At 38.5% G+C, this 17,754-nt stretch overlaps 1 protein-coding gene across 3 annotated transcripts in view; it reads right to left on the reverse strand.

Annotated features, from left to right (window-relative positions):
* The window catches only part of KLHDC10 (kelch domain containing 10), a 56,067-nt gene extending 43,722 nt beyond the window's left edge, over positions 1–12,345 (reverse strand). For 2 of the 3 annotated variants that reach the window (XM_063100048.1, XM_063100050.1), the window contains exon 1: positions 12,086–12,345. In XM_063100048.1, the coding sequence (XP_062956118.1) occupies positions 12,086–12,251 (166 nt within the window). In that variant the 5' untranslated portion in view covers positions 12,252–12,345. The remainder of the gene's footprint in view (positions 1–12,085) is intronic. The other variant, XM_063100049.1, reaches the window with a different exon arrangement.
* Between the last annotated feature and the right edge of the window lie 5,409 nt (positions 12,346–17,754).

Raw genomic sequence — 17,754 nt, forward strand, 5'->3', positions numbered from 1 at the left:
TAGAGTATGGTGTTGATAACACCAAGGTCCGGGATTCAATCCCTGTTACCAGCGACCACCAAAACAAAAAACAAAACAAAACAAAACAAAAAAATAGATCAGGGAGAATAAACAAAGTAAGCCTTAAAAAGCATAATTTAAAAAGCCTAATTAAAAATTAGGTGCATTTCAAAATTCTAAGTTATGATGTCATTTTGTGATTCGAAATTCTGAATATATTTTCCCATGTTAGAAATAGTTAATAGGTCCCTATGTCAGCCCACAAAAGCCTACTATACCCACAATGATAATCTATAGTACTGCACTAATAGTAGTACAGGTTCCACCTTTTTCTTTTTCTTTTTTTTTTTTTTGTTACTGCAACAACTTTAATATTCCACCATTTTAGAACCTCATCTTATTCAAGCTCTCGGGCACATCTGGCAAGGTGACCTCTCCCTCCCTCTTAAAACACTTTCTTCTTTTGGCCTCTGTGAAACCAAGCAGTCCTGGTCTTCCTCCTCTCTTACTGCCTTCTTTGCTTGCTTCTCCTTTCCTTTTCACTTTCAAGTTACAGTCTTCTGCCCAATTTTTAAAAAAATCTTCCTTGGTGATCTCATCCAGTCCAATGGCTTTAGATAGTATCTGCATACTAATAATTCCAAAATTTACATCTTGAGCCTCCCCATCTCCCTTGAGTTTGATTTATATTTGAAGATTGCCTAACCTGTATCCTCTACTTGGGGGTCAAATAGGCATCTCAAGTTTAACATAGCCAAAACAAAACTCTTCATTTACCCCCACAGTCCTGCTCCTTCAGTCTGTTCCATCTCATTTAATGACATCATCCTCCATCCAACTGCCAAGGATAAAAACTTGAAGTCATCTTGATTCCTCTCTCTCCTTCATAACTCACAGCAAAGCCTGTTAATGCTACTTTCAAAATATATCTCATATTAAACCACTTCTCAACACCTATATACCACCATACCCTAGACCAAGCCACCATCACCTCTTTTAGTAGAGTACTGCAATAGTCTAAATGGCCTCCATGCTTCACTGTTACCATCTCCCACGATCCATTCTCCAACCAGCAGCTAGAGGGATCTTTAGAAAACGTAAATCATATCACATCACTCCCCTGCTTAAAATGATCCAGTAGCTACCCATCACCTTTAAATTAACGAAAGATCACAAATTCTGTTTTAGATATGCTGGACTTTAGGGGTATAAGGCATGAAGAAAGCAAGTTTATGGCCCTCAAAAGAGAGATCTGGGCAGAAGTTACAAAGTGGTATGACTTATAAGCATATGGATAAAAACTGAAAACCATGGATTTGGAAGAGAACATCTCAAATAAGCTGGAATGAGAAAGGCAAGAGCATAGGACCAAGACTTGAAAACTCAAATATAGAAAGGTATGGAAGAAGAGAAAGAGTTGACAAGGAAGACTAAAAATAAGAGTCCAGACACATAAAAAGAAAACTAGATCTGCTACCAGGGAAGCCAAGGGAAAAGGATGTTTCAAAATGAAGAGAGATCAAGTCAGATTGAGATTTTAAAAAACATCTATTTGATTTGACACACATAAGTTGTTTCTGGCTTTAGCAAGAGCTGTTTCAGAAAAGTAATGGGGAGGAACAGCAATGAAGACAGAAACTCTAGTCAATGCTTTCATGAATGTGGTAAGTTCAAGTGCTCTAGGAAGGTTTTAATGGAGATAAAGAGGTAGAAGACATAAGACAGAAAAGAGATAATAATGTAAATTTTCTGAGAAGGTAGGAGGGAACAGAATCAAGGCACAGATGGAAGGATGGTACAATTATAATAATCAGCATAAAGTTGTACTTTTAAAAAGTATTTGAAAAAACCATTCAAAAACTGTACATGCTAAACTTCTAGGTAAAAAATAAAATGTATTTATATTTAAATAACGGAAAATAATCAGGCTAGCTGCTTAGCTCAGTTGGTTAGAACATGGCCTTATAACACCAAGGTCAGGGGTTTGGATCCCCGCACCAGCCAGCTGCCAAAAAAAGAAAAAAGAAAATAACAAACTCAACTCTCTTGCAAGAATAACGATGGAGGGCCAAGCCCGTGGCGCACTCGGTAGCGTGCTGCGCTGGGAGCGCGGCGACGCTCCCGCCGCGGGTTCGGATCCTATATAGGAATGACCAGTGCACTCACTGGCTGAGTGCCGGTCACGAAAAAACGACAAAAAAAAAAAGAATAACGATGGATATTAACAATTACCAACTAATTCAATAAACATTTACAAAAAGCCTACTATAAGCCAGGCAGTGTTCTAGCCTCTGTAGAAGATGACAGATAATAAGACCTTATTTTTCCCTTTAAGAAGCCCATAGCAAGTAAGCAGATTTGTTCAAAAAGAAATAATTGGAATTCAGTGTACTTACTGTGATTCTTTGCATGTACAAAACAAAGTGATGGCACAAAGAAGCAGAATCTGAATCCTAAACCTGACATTTATAAGCTGTGTAAACTTTGGACAAATATCTTTAAGCCTTAGTTTCCTCATCAGTAAAGGGGATGAAAAATTACTTACCTCCAAGGTTATTAGGATTAAATAAATTAATACTTGTAAAACACCTTGAACAGAGCCAGACACACAGTAATTACTCAATCGATGTAAACTATCTGTATTAAAAGAGAGAATTTTTAAAACGCTATATAGACTAAAGTATACTTGGATGGGTCTTAGAAGACAATTAAGAGAATGGCACTCTAGGAAGAAGAAATGATAAATACAAATTCATCAAGAACAGGAGAAGGTTCTGCGACAGATTTAGGCTGCTATGCAAGTTGCTCTCCCTTGGGCCACATGATCCAGCAGACCCAAAGGTCCTCGAGGTGTCAGTGGTATACAGGCATGCCATTTGGAACCTTTGGCAGGTCCCCATAGGTGAATCACAGTGGAGACCCTTAGGATTTTGGAGGAAGGCCCTGCCTTCATCCACAGATAACTACGCTCCTTTTGAGAAACAGCTCTTAGCCTGCTATTGGGCCTTAGTAGAAACTGAACACTTAACTATGGGCCACTTCATGTAACTTACTTATGTTTTCAGGACTTGCTTGGGCCAATCACGTGTATACTATTTCCATTTGATGATCGAGTGCTGCTATGCACGCCCAACCTTATGGCTTGCTGGGTCAGATTAACACCCAGTTCATGATGGGCAGCTCAGGTCACATGGTAACTTGGTATTGCAGGAAATTACAAGTTTTGGGGTTTTTTTTTAAATCTCTCCCTCCCAGCCTCCCTTGTTCCAAAAGAATTTAAGGCAACTAACTGAAAATACTTCAATATAGCTGAAATATAAAATGAGACATAAATGATGAGGTTTGAGAGGTAGAAAGGAACAAACAGAAGTTAGGGCAAAGAGTCTTTGTAACCAACTGGATAAGAGGTGAGTAAAAGGAAGGAACCTAATGGGATTCCCAGGCTTCTGGCTTGACTCACTAAATTGATGATGTAGCCATTAAATTAGTCAGGATAAGGAGCCCAGGAAGAAAAACAGGTTTGGCAATAAAGATGATGAAATTGTTTTTTGGACATGTTGGATTTAAGGTTCTCATCAGTCACTCGGTAGAAATGTCTAGTGGTCTTTGGCAAAAAGGCCAAAAAGAGAGGTCTAGGCTGGAGAAAGATTTAGACATTGTCAGAATGTTAATGATGTCACTCAGGGTAAATATAAGAGTAAGAAGGGAAAAAAACAAACAAAAGATAAACTCTTGGATACCAATATTACGGGGTGGATAAAGAATAACTAATGAGAAGTTGAAGACATAAATGAGTAACCAAGAGCTCTTTAGGAATAGGGACTTTATTTAATTATGTATTCCCAGGGTCTAGCACAGAAGGTAGTTAAAATCAAATTCTAAGAGAAGCTCAGTAGAATGAAGACTAAGAGATATCTACTGGATTTAGCAATCAGGAACTTATTACCTTAGCAAGAGCACTTGAGTGGAACAATGAAGGCAGAAGTGAGACTGCAATAGAGTGAAGAGAAGAAAAACTGAAAAGATGGGCCGGCCCCGTGGCTCACTCGGGTGAGTGCGGTGCTGATAGCTCTGAGTCCGCAGGTTCGGATCCTATATAGGGATGGCCGGTGCGCTCACTGACTGAGCGTGGTGCAGACCACACCGTGCCAAGGGTTGCGATCCCCTTACTGGTCAAAAAAAAAAAAACTGAAAAGAAATTAAAACAGACTCTATTCTCTCTGAAAGTTAGCTGTGAAGGAGAGAAGTACAGTAGGCCATTAAGCTAGGAAAAAAAAAACCTAAAGGTTATGCATATTGTAAATTGAGGAGAAACAGATCCTACCTGATAAAATAACAAATAATGATGAACCTTGAAAACATTATATAGGCAAAGTGAAAGAAGCTGGACACAAAAGACCGCCATTCATATGAGAAAGTCCATAATAGGGAAATCTAAAGACGGAAAGTAGACAGGTGGTTGCTTAGGACTGGGGAATCAGGGTAGGGGAAGGTGATGGAGTTTGGATGTGTTGTCCCCTCCAAAACTCATGTGGAAATTTGATCCCCAATGTAGCAGTGTTGGAAACTGATTGAGTCATGGGGGCGGATCCCTTATGAATGGATTAATGCTCTCCCTGGGGGAGGGGGGAGCAAAGAGTGAGTTCTCGCTAGAGTTCCTGCCACAGCTTGTTGTTTATAGGACCCTGGCACCTCCTCTCACTCTCTTGCTTCCTCTCGCCATGGGATCTGCTTGTACCCGCCAGCTCCCTGCCACTTTCCGCCATGAGTATAAACAGCCTGAGGCCCGTGCCAAATGCAGCTGTCCCAGAATCATAAGCCAAATAAACCTCTCTTCTTTATAAATTACCCAGTTTCAGGTATTCTGTCATAGCAACACAAAACGGACTAAAACAGAAGGGAACAGAAGAATAAGCAGGTGACAGCTAAAGGATATGGGGTTTCTTTTTGAGGTGATAAGATGTTCTAGAATGGACTGTGGTGACTGTTGCATATATCCGAATATAGTAAAAAACATTGACTTGTACACTTCCAATGGATGAATTGTATGGCATGTGAATTATATCTCAACAAAGCTATTTTTAAAAGAATATAAATGTAAATTTTAAGAAAAAATTAAAAAGGATTAATTACTCTGCGTTAAAGAAGATAAACCAAAAATGGGATGGCAAAATATTTAGGAAATAACTACAATAAGAAGCCTACAACCTATGGGACACAACTAAAAAAGTGCTCAGAAAAAAATCTTATAGTTCAAACACTTGGGAAGAATGAAAAAAACACCAAGCATCCAACATAAGAAAACAGAAAAACAACCACAAAATAAATCTATGGAAAACTAAGGGATGGATTTAAAACAATGAAAGGTAAAAATTAATAAATAAGAAAAGAGAGAAAATAATAGACCTAATTTTTAAAATTCCAGGAGCTGCTTATGAACAAGAAAAAAGGGCAAGGCTTCACATATACAAAATAAGAAGTGATAAGGAGTAAACAGTCACAGGAAATTTTTTAAAAAATAAAAGAATACCTTGCTCAACTTTGGGCTCTGGAGCCGAGGCACTGGGGGGCCTTGGGCCTCAGCCACACCTCCCGACACCTGCAACCAGCCCAGCAACGACCACTGAGCCACCACAGGAAGCACCCTGGTCTCCCAAGCCAGAGTGGTGGGGGGACAAGGGCTTCAGCCACACACTCCTGACATCTACATCCAGCCCAGCAAGGAACTGAGCCACCGCTGGAAGACCTGTTGTCTCCCCTGCAGGAATGAAGGAGGTGCTTCAGGCCTCACCCATGTCCCCTGTCCTTCCTCCTTCTCCCACCCTATCTCCTTTCCCCTTCTCCTCTCTCCCTCCCCAACTCTGCTCCACAACATCTTAGAATGTAAAAAAAAAAAAAAAAAAAAAAAAAACTTTAAACGATAAAAAAATTTTTAAAAAAATCATAAAAGAATACCTTGCTCAACTTCACACAAATAATTTTGAAAATATGGATTAAATGGATGATTTTCTAGGATAATATAAATTATCAAAGCTCCCCCCAAAAGATACAAATTGTAAGCAGCCAGATTATCACAGTAGATACAACTGTCCAAGAACTACTCCCCTTCCCCTCCCCCAAAAACACAAGATCCAAATGATTTCATGAGGAATTCAACCAAACCTTTAACTTCAATGCCATTTAACAGAAGAAAAAAATGCATAGAAAAAGAAAGCAAGCTTTGAAATAATTTTTATGAAAGTGGCATAATCAAACAAAAATAACACAGAGAAAACTAAAAAGCAATTTAGCTTGTGAGGAGTGATACAAAATTTCTTAGTTTAGCAAATAGAACCTAGAAGCACATTTAAAATTATAATACACCTTGACAAACTGATTTTACTCCGAAACACAAGGAAGGTTCAGTAACGGTAAATCTATTAGTACAATCCACCACAACAGCAGCTCAAAGGAGAAATATTATATAATAATTCCCATAGATGATTCTATTTATTAAAAAAACTTTTAAAATGGTAACGACTGAATACTTAACATGATAAAAACACGTACACTTGAAGTCTAAAGCCAGATCTAATCTCAATAGGAAAGCATTAAAAACATCTTATTGAAGTTAGGAATAAGACAAAGATCCACTACTATCTTATTGTTTAATATGTTTGTAAAGTACTAGCCAAATTAATTTGACAAAAGAAAGAAATAAGTACAAAAATTATCATTACTTGGTAATGATATGATTATTTAACTGCAACTATTTTTTCTAGGAAAACAACTGGGAATCTATTACAGATAATATTCGAATTCCAAAGGTGGCTACGTACAAAATTAATACTCAAGAATTCACAGCATTCCCATATTCAAACAACCAGATAAAAGATATAATAGAATTAGAAACCCCGTTTACAATAGTAACAAAAAAATAAATAAAATATCAAGGAATAAACTTAACAAGAAATGTGAAAGGTGAATATGAAAAAAGCTTTAAAATGTTACTGAGGGATGCAAAAGAAGACTTGAACAAGAAATGAATATATATCCTGTTCTTGAACAGAAGAAATGAATAGAGACCCTGTTCTTAAACTCAAAAAAATGTCAATTTCTCTAAATCAATCAATAAATATAATGCAAAACCAATGGGAAAATACCAACAGGATGAAGGAGGAGGACTTGGTTAGCTAATTTTAAGTTTAATGGAAAAATAAATAAGGAAAACCCTAGAAAGTAGATCAGGGGAGGACGATAACCAAAGAATGAGGTCATTAGGTATAAAAAGGTAAACTGATCAATGAAAGAATAAAAATGCAGTAATAACCCCAAACTATATGTAGGAACTAAGTATACCAATAGACAACAACATTTTAAATCAGTAGGGAAAAGGTAGACAACTTAATAAAGGATACCATGATAAATGGGTAGCCACCTGGAAGAAAAGTAAAGATGGATTCCTACTGCAATACTTTACTAACTTTTATATTTTGTATGGATAAGCTCAATCAACTTAAAAATAAAATTATAATCGTATCAGGAGAAAACACAAGAATACTCATCTTAATTTTAATTAGAAAAGATATTGAAATAGGGAAGGCCTTTCTTATGACACAAAACCTAGAATCCAAAAAAAGGTTGATAAATGTAACTACAACATATTTTTTTAATTTCTGCTGAAAAAATATACCATAAATAAGGTCAAAAGACAAACAAAAAATTGTGAAAAATATCTGCAACATATGTCAAAGACTAAAACTAATTTCCTTAAAGCACCAAGTTCCTACACACAGTATGAAACATCCCAATAGAAAAATGAACAAAAAATATAAACAGATGAACAAAACATATGAACAGATACTACAGATAAAGGAAACAAATATGGCTCCTACACATATTGAGAAGATGTATAAAGAAAAATATTCCTATTAAATTGACAATTAAAAAAAAGTCTGATAACCCACTCTGCTACCAAGGGAACAAAGAAGCCACATGGACAGTGGAACATAAACTGGTACAACCTCTATAAGGGCAATTTGACAGTATCGATCAAAGTTTAAATAGTCTATATCCTTTGACTCATCAATTGAACTTATAGGAATTTATCCTAAAGACAGATTCATTCTCATGTGCAAAATTACATTAAGTACAGGGATATCAATTGTATCACTATTTGTGTTAGCAAGACTGTAAACATTTTGTAAACATTTTAAATGCCCATCCAAACAAAGGAATGCTACCATCTCTCTCTCTCTCTCTCTCTCTCTCCACACACACACACACACACACACACACACACACGCACGCACTCACACATACACACACACCCCTCTTCTGGAAAAAAATATACAAGAAATCTATCACCGGTTGCTTCTAGGAAAGGAAACCAATTAGCTGGGGGTCAAAGTAGAAGGAAAACTTGTCTTTTACCATATGCTCTTTTGTACCATTTGAATTTTACACGTATCACTTATTTAAGACATCAATACTTTAAGACCTCAATACCTGGCTGGCTGGTTAGTTCAGCTGGTTAGAGCATGGTGTTGGTAACACCAGGGTCAAGGGTTCGGATCCCCAAACCGGCCAGCCGCCAAAAAAAACAGACGTCAGTATTATGTTTACCCAGCTTTACCAATTGTTACATTTTCCTCCTCTTTCTTGGTCAGTTTTCCAGGTCCTATGTCAGCAGCAATGTTTAACTGTTTTCCCAGCTAATACGTGGTATTTAATGAAACACACAGTTACATCACAACAGCAACTTAGATCCCATTACCCCCAGGATTCCCTTGCTCCTGAGCTCTATTCTGCATATTTTTCTACTAAAATCACTGTTCCCTATTCTTTACTGGGTGTATAAAGATTACGAGTTACTGAAAATCCAGGACTAAGAAGGTATGAATTTCTTGGCCTATGAGACAAACACATAATCACTGCTGTAGTTTAGAAAACAGCGGAAACGCAAGCTGCTCGAACAGGGTTTCACAAAATAGCATTTGTGCTGTCACAATGGATGCAGCATCTAGTCCACTACTTTAAATGTTTAAGAACTTGATTTTATCCATTTGTCCAGCATCAGTGGGGCTTTAGGGGATTGAACCACACTAATCAATCAAATTCACTAGACAATAATGTCTTACACATAATGCCAATGTATTAATTTAGAATTTTTAAATATATATGTACATGAGTGTGGTGTATATTTATGTATATGTGTGCATATACATCTTTTAGAAATATACGAAGGTACTTCAAAAAGTTCATGGAAAAATAGAACTGAAAGATAATATGAATCTTTCCGTAAACTTTTTGAAGTACCCTCATATATATATCTCAAGAGTATCAAATCGTGTATATCAAGGAATCACACACAAATGATAAGTATGCCCAAGGAGAACCGCATGATGCTATGAGTGTGAATACAAAGAGACCAAGTCAGAAAGGCCAGGGAACACGTCCCTGAAAAAACAGTATGATCAAGTTAGGATCCAATAGAAGAGAGTTAAAATAAGAAGTTTCCTGGATGATGGAACAGCACATGCAATGGTCCTATGGCAGGAGGGAGCATGATACATCCAAGGAGGTGGAAAAAGATCAAAGAACAAGAGAACATAATGTAGGATTAACTGGAAACAGATCATGTGGTGCCTTTTAGGCCACATTAAGGATTTTTGCCTTATCATAAAAGCAATGAAAAGCCAGTAAAAGGTTGTAGACAGAAAAAAGAACAGATTTGTGCTTGCAAAAGATAAGTGTGCTATATGAATTGGAGGACAAGACTAGAAGCACAAAGACTGCTTAGAAAGCTACTGCAGGAGACCTAAGTGAAGAATGACGGCAGCACGGACTAGAGTTAGGACAGATGTGAAATCAACAGGACTTGGTGCCTGATCACACCTAAAGTGCAAGGGAGAAGAAAATGTTAAGGAAAATGACCAAGTTTCAGGTTTGCATAACTGAATGGAAAAGGATGCTATCACAGAAAGAGAGAGAACTTTCCAAGAAGACCACATTGTGCTGTTCTGTTTCACTGAGAGCTGGATGGAGGGTCGCGATGTGAAAAATAAGAAACGGTCATGGGTACTCAGCCCACGGAACCCTTGGCAGAGAAGGATGAAAAATAGAAAATGGGATTAGCGGTCAAGAGAGAGAGAAAGTTAGCAATAGTACACTTAAAAAAAAAAAAAGTTTTACCTCCAGTGTCAGCCATAAAACAGGCCTAGACATTTAAATATCTAAAAACAGAACCTAGAAAGCAAGGCTTAAAATGTGATACCTGGGGAAGAACTGGTATGAAAGAATTTCAAAGTATATATTGAGATATGAGATGTTTCCCAATTTTGAGAGTGAGGGAAAGACAGGATGGGGAAGGAGGAATGAAGTGTCAGTCCAGGGGAGAAGGAAGCAGAAAGATGATGACCCCACTTCACAAATTTTCAGTTTAGACACGTTTATCTTTACCTCTAGACACATGGCTGGTCTTGGCCTTGTGTGCTAAGGGAATGCAGAAATAACCCCACAGTTTATCAGAAATCATGGCTTACACTGCCATCAGGTGGTGGCAGTGAGGAAGTGCACCAACCAGGTTCTGGGAGTCTGGGAATACCTACATGAAGCCCATGGTATAATAATTAATCCATGATCAAAGACCTAAATATTGCAGTAGTAGAGGGCAAACTGATGATAGTCCTTGCTAAGAGATTTATCTTCTAAGCTGTCAATACACAAAAGTCTAAGTTTTTGTTATTAATTTGGGGGAAGAAAAAACAGTTCTTTTTTCTTTTTCATGTTAACAATAACATATTTAGCAATTCTAGGATGCCTAGCCTGATACTATCATCTCTAACCCAATTCCTGGTATATTATATATTTGACTACTTACAAATGCCTCAATTTAATTTTAATGGCTCATATATAGAGATTAATGTTCATTTCTAGCACACATCAATAACCTTATCACAAACATAAGCAATTGTCTCTTCGAATGTACAAAATTCCCTTTGTTATCTTCGAATTAATCAAATAATAATTTTTGACTATCTAGAAGTATAAGTATCAGGCACTGATGTAAACACAATTCAAAAACCATCATGTTCTCAAAACTCATCGGCTAAACAAATATATCACTGATATAATCAACTCCAACATTATTCACAAAAAACATGGTGAATAATTAACATATCATTCCTGATAGTTCTTCCTAGTAAAAAGCTTTCCCAATATATTTGATATTCTGTGCATTAATTCCCTCCCTTCCTTCTACTAGACTGAATATTCACTTAACAAATGTACCTTTTCAAAATTCACACATATCGACCTGATTTTAATTTGTTTTTTAAGGCATCTGAACTCAAGGATCGTAAGCCAAAACGTGAAGTAATTGCATATGGTCCATTTTTCCAATTCTCAGTCGGCTGTTTTTACATTGTAGACACAGGATAATTTTGTCACTAAGTATATTCTTGATCGTCATTTTCTCCCCTTAAAATCTGGATACCATTATCCGTTCTGTCTCTGGGCATTCCAAAATATCATAATTCAATTAGTTTTCCCTAATTCTCTTGGATCTCTTTCCCATACACTCCCCAACCAACGACACCCCCCGACCCCTCCCCATCCCCCACCCCGCCCCTTAATTCCGTTTTAGAATGTCTAACTCTTACACACTCGGGGATTTTTTTACAAAATCACCCTTTGGAATACTCTTCCCTCTTCTCTTCGTAATTTAGCACTCTTTTTGAAATAACTTCCCGCAGCTAGGCGCCAACGTCTTTCTTTTACAAAATCAAGCTGCGGGAGAGACTAGGAACCGAGTAAGACTGGGAACATTTGGGAATGTCCATGAGACAGCAGCCTCTCCTTTGAAAAGAAAACACAACTCTCAGCACAGAGCTTCCAAGAGAGCGATAACACTTTTCTTCGCTGTGCTCCTGCTCCCTCCCTGACCTCAAAGACACCTTCCCTTTCTCTGATCCCCAGTCCCTGTGCTATGCGTGGGGCCTGCCTTTCCTCGTCCTAAGGAAAAGAAAGCCAGGGAGAAAAGAAGAGGTAGCAGTCACCTTCCCGCCGCGCCAGCAAGCTCTCCGGACCCAGTCCCGCGACTCACCTGGCAGGTGCGGCCGCCCGGAGAGTTGCACGAAGCGGTTGAGCTGGCCAGTCCCCCGACCCCCGCTGCCCCCACTGCCCCCGCCGGCCCCGCTACCTCCGCCGCCACCGCCGGCGGCACCTCCTCCCCTCCGGCGGTTCCTGTCCCAGCCCTGGGCGGCCGACATGACCCGCTAACGACTGCCGCAGCTCGGTCCCGGCAGCCCGCGACAGGGCAACACCAGCGGAGCCTCCTTCCTGGGCTCCTCAAGAGACCCGGGAGACCGGTGAAGGGGGAGAGCCCGCGCCCCCCCGGCGCCCAATCACTGAGCGCCTTGGTGACAGGCAGCCAATGGCCAGTGGTCTTCTTAGTCGGCGGAGGGAGGCGGAGAGAGACGTGGTAACCATAGCTATGGATAAAAAAAAGTGGGGGCAGAGGAAGGCAGAAGCAGCCGCTCAACAATCGCCTCCACCGCGCTGAGCAAAGCCCGCGGCGCCGCGATTCCTGCGGGGTCAGGCGGCCCAATCGAAGGCCGAGTGAGCGAGGCCACGCCTGCGGAAAGGCTCCCCGCGGCGGCCGGTACTCCAGGGACGGTTAGCGTTCAAGCTTTCCCGTAAACGTTGCAATCAGAACCCGGATATCTACATAATACACATATTTGGGGGCAATACAGTGTTCGGTCAGCTTTGCAGACTGAGATCCCATTCCCGGACTGTTGACACACACAAAGGACTCGCTGGGGGGGAAATGAGGGGACCCAGGGGAGGAGTCAAAGCTTAAATGTAAGAATGAGAAATTCCTGTGTTTTATTTGTCTTTCAGTCGGACTGGCTGTATAAGCCAAGTCCCCGTATAAGCTACGTCTCAGCAAACCAACAGTTTTAAACCTGGTTAGCAGACAAGGGAAAATGTTAAATCTCACCAGGAATCACACAAATACAAATTAAACCCCCAGGGGCTCGTTGGTTAGCTCAGTTGGTTAGAGTTTGGTGTCACAACACCAAGGTCAAGGGTTCGGATCCCCCTAGCGGCCAACCGCCAAAAAAAAAAGAAAGAAAGAAAGAAAGAAAAGAAAAGAAATGCAAATTAAAACCTCAATGAGAAACAGTTGCTGGCTTATTACATTAATAAAGATTTTTAAAATAACACCCAGCAGTGTGTAGACTACCAGGAAAAAGGTACTCATAGCTTACTGATGGCTGTGTAAATGTTTTTGTTCAATCGAGCTCCCTTTTTGCTCGTATAAAATTTTAATCAGCTTAGAATATACACAATCAAAAGAAATGTGAAATTAAATAAAAGGAACAGGCACGGAAGATCAAGATCGAAGAAAAACGTTAGATGTGCAGGTCAGAAATTCATATTGTTCCAAAATTAAACAGAAAATTTGCTTTGAACTTGCTGGATGCAATGCAAAGTGGGAAAACACTGAGTATTCACTGACGTTTCTGAATGGTAAGGAAAAAGCAGAAAAATTCCTCAAGGGAAACAAAACTTTTCAAGGTTTTTAGAAATGATGGAGCGTATGTGTGTGTCTTCATATAGGACAGCCTTATACTTGTTGCGGAGGAAAAAAAGAGAAACTTTTCTGGAGCTGAGGATAGATAACCCCTTGGGTCCTAGCATGCAAATTTCAGGTTGCCACTGGCCTGCCTCCTTATGTTCTACTTCTAGTCCCTGTAGGCAGAGATGTTTTAGCCATTAAACACTATAGCACATTGCTTACACAAATGTTGGAGACCTGGAAAAAAAAGTCTGGCTCTAAAATATGAAAACCAAAATTAATAAATGTTAACTTTTTAAAAGAACCCGTGCCATTAAGTGGTCAAATAGTAGATGAGAGAAATTTTCTCTTTATAGGAGTATTTCAAGTGTAAATTAAGAAGCAATGATAGAATATCACCATTTTGCAACCCCTAATGAGTTAGATATACCCATTGAGCATCAACCCCTACTAGTGTCACAAAATGAGAGGTCACGTTATGTACCTCCAGAACATAAACTTGACTATGAATTAGTCTTGTAGAAAAAATTGAACCTGAATCTCATCAGACATCTGTATGCAACTACCAGTTTTCAGAAAATACAGAGGACAGAGGAACATATTAAGAAATACTACAGGGATGCAAACAGCAAGATCCAGACTATGGAAATTCTACAAGATAAACAAGCAAGTTTCTTCTACAAATAAACTGAAAGGAAAAGAGAGTTGGAGGGAAAAATCTACAAATCAAAAAGAGGCTTGTGGTGATGGTTGTATAACTCTGTGAATGTACTAAAAACTACTGAATAATAATGGTGCAAAACTTTGTGAATATATCAAAAACCATTGAATTGTACACTTTAAAAGGGTGAATTTTATGGTATGTGAATTATATCTCAACAAAGAAATTTTAACTAATATGGGAAGGGGGAGTAGATGGGGAGATAGATTAAACAACATTAGCTTCACTTTAAATCAATGAATTATATATGTGAATTATGACAACAAATTTGTTAAAAAAGAGAGAGATTTAAAAGACATGTCAACCAATTGTAATAGCAGACCTTAAATGAATCCTGATTCATACAAACTGGGAGAAAAACATTAGATATTGCAGATTTGAACACAATATTTTATGACATGAAGAATTATTGTTACTTTTAGAAATACATGCTAAAATATGTATGGATAAAATTATATGAATCAGTTATTTGCTTCAAAATAATATAGGACCCAGCAGTTCCACTCCTAGGTATACACCCAAGAAAAATGAAAACATATGTCCACACAAAAATGTGTACATTAATGTTAATAGCAGCATTATCATAATAGCCAAAAACTGAACACAACCCAAATGTCCATAGACTAATGAATGAATAAACAAAATGTGGTATATCCATACAATGAAATATTGTTTGGCAATAAAAAGCAATGAAGTACATGTACTGATAGATGGAAGAAACTTGAAAACAGAATGTGCTAAGTGAGTGAAGATAGTCACAAAAGAGCATGTATTGTATGATTCTATTTATACAAAAATGTCCAGAATAGGCAAATCTATACAGACAGAAGTACATTTGTGGTTTCCAGAACTACGGGAAGAGAGGAATAGAAAGTGACTGCTAATGTGTACAGGGTTTCTTTTTGGGGTGATGAAAATGTCATGAGAATATACAGTTGTGATGGTTGTACAATCTTGTGAATATATAAAAACCACTGAAGTATATACATTTTAAAAGGGCAAAGTTGATGGTATGTAAATTATGTCTCGAAAAGAAATGTTAATAATACAGAGGTGAGAAGTGGATGGGGAACTAGATGAAACACAACATGGGTAATTACATGGGGGTTCATTATACTGTTCTACCTACCTTTGTATATGTTAAAAATTCTTTTTTTTTTTTTTGGTGGCTGGCTGGTGAGGATCTGAACCCATGGCCTTGGTGTTATAGGGCTATGCTGTAACCAACTGAGCTAACCAGCCAGCCACTTTGTATTATCTTTTAATTCCATTTTTTCACAAAGGTTTTGAAGTACCCTCATATATGTATACACGAGTATATATATATTCATATGTATATAAGAAATCAATTTCAGATTTCAGAAACAAAATGAATCATTTACTCTGAACAGAACTTAAAATTATTAAATTATTTTAAAAGCCTTTTTAAAAGGTTACAGCCATATTTTTTTTAAAGAAAATGACATTTTATTAATATTATTTTTTTACATTCTAGGATGTTGTTGCAGAGCAGTTGGGAGGGAGGGGGAGAGGGGAAATGGGAAAGAAATGGGATGGAAGAAGGAGAGATGAGGAGGGGTGGGATTGAGGCCTGTGGCACCCCCCCATTCCCATAGGGGAGACTGAGGGGCTTCCAGCAGTGGCTTGGTCATTGCTGGGCTGGGTGCAAATGTCAGGGGGGTGTGGAAAAGCCCTCACCACCACTCTCCCAGCTTGAGAACCTGGGGCCCTTCTTGCTGCAGTTTGGTGGTCATCACTGGGCTGATTGCACGTGTCAGGGGGACATGGCCAAGGCTAAGGCCCCCCACTGCCTCTGCTTGGGAGAGCCCAGGGCACTTCCTGCAGTGGCTTGGTGGTCATCTCTGGGCTGTACAGCCATATTTTTTTAAATATGGAAATGTGGGTATACTTTGATGGCTATTGGCTATTGACATTATTTGGAGAGGGGCCCTCAAAATAAGGGCATACAGACAGTGAGTGCCTGCTGACATGCTGCAAGAAGAAGTACATGATGTAACCCCATGAAGTAATCTTACCAAAAACATTTTTAATCTAATCAAGATGTAAGTTCTGAAGTCCAGTTTACAGGAATTTTAGGGGACAAAGGAACAGATTAAATGGTGTATGAAACAACCAGGCAAATCCAGGTGGACAGTCTCCAAAATATCTAGCCTGGTCTTATCAATAAGTCAGTTTCATATAAAACAAAACCAAAATGGGAGGGGAGTAAACAAAAAGAAACAACTGGACAGAAGAACACGCAATCATCTATGAAGTATTCTTACCAATAATATGAATAAAGTCAAACCTTTTACTCTAACCACCAGTTTACAAAAAATAAAAAGGGACAGAAAATATGTTAAAAGATATCTTGGGGATATTTTTATGATCTGAAAGATACATAATATGGAAAACTATAGAAGAAAATATCTGTTTTCTTTAATATTATATTACAAGGAACAGGAAACCTATGGGCTGATAGTTTTAAGAGACATATCAACCAAATGCAATGTTTGAGCCTTTATGCTTATTGATTAGAACAAACCACCTGTTTTTTCAATGGGAAATTTTGATTGGATATTGGTTTATATTGGGGAATCATTCCATTTTTTTAGGTATAATGGATATGTTCTGTTTTAAAAAGAGTTTTAATCTTTTAGAGAAACATACTGAACTATTTATAGGTAAAACACTATGATGTCTAGGATTTGCTTCAAAATAATCAGGGGGCGGGAGGGCAAGGGAGACGAGGTGAGAATGTAGATTAAACAAGGATGGCCATGAGTTGGTATTTGATATAGCTGGATAATGAGTGCTTATAGTTCATTGTGCTATTCTCTCTCTCCTTTTATGTATATTTGAATTTATCTCTCATAAAAAGATTTTTTTAAATAGTTCTTAAAAGAACAAGTCTACATTACCCTAGTGTGGACTGCCAACTTTGGTTGATAATGATTTATCAATGTTAGTTCATTGATTGTAACAAATGTGTCACACATTGGTGCAAGGATATTGATGGGAGTTGAGGGAGGCTGTACAGAGGGGAGAGAATATGTGGGAACTCTCTGTACTTTCCACTCAGTTTTGCAGGGGGTGGTGATTAGTGCAAAGGGACCAGGAAGATCTTGAAAAACCTTGCTTGTAGATATTCAAGTTGGACAGCCTTGCTCTGGAGGACAGCATGGACTATAGAGCCTTTAAGCTACCCTCTCATGATGCTCAGGCAGGCATTTTGATCAACATTAGGGCAGGTAACTAAGGTGTTTAGCAAAGCTTTAGGTTCCCAGAAGCCTGGTAACTTGAACCTAAGAAATGGATCTAAAACTTTTAAAAGTAATTCATAACCCTCCCTGCTACGGTTTAAATATCCCCTCCAAAACTCATATTGAAATTTAATTGCCATTGTGACAATATTAAGAGGTGAGCTCTTAAGAGGTGATTAGGCTATGAGGGCTCTGCCCTCATG

Source organism: Cynocephalus volans, chromosome 6 (assembly GCF_027409185.1).
Source record: "Cynocephalus volans isolate mCynVol1 chromosome 6, mCynVol1.pri, whole genome shotgun sequence".
Taxonomy (NCBI): domain Eukaryota; kingdom Metazoa; phylum Chordata; class Mammalia; order Dermoptera; family Cynocephalidae; genus Cynocephalus; species Cynocephalus volans.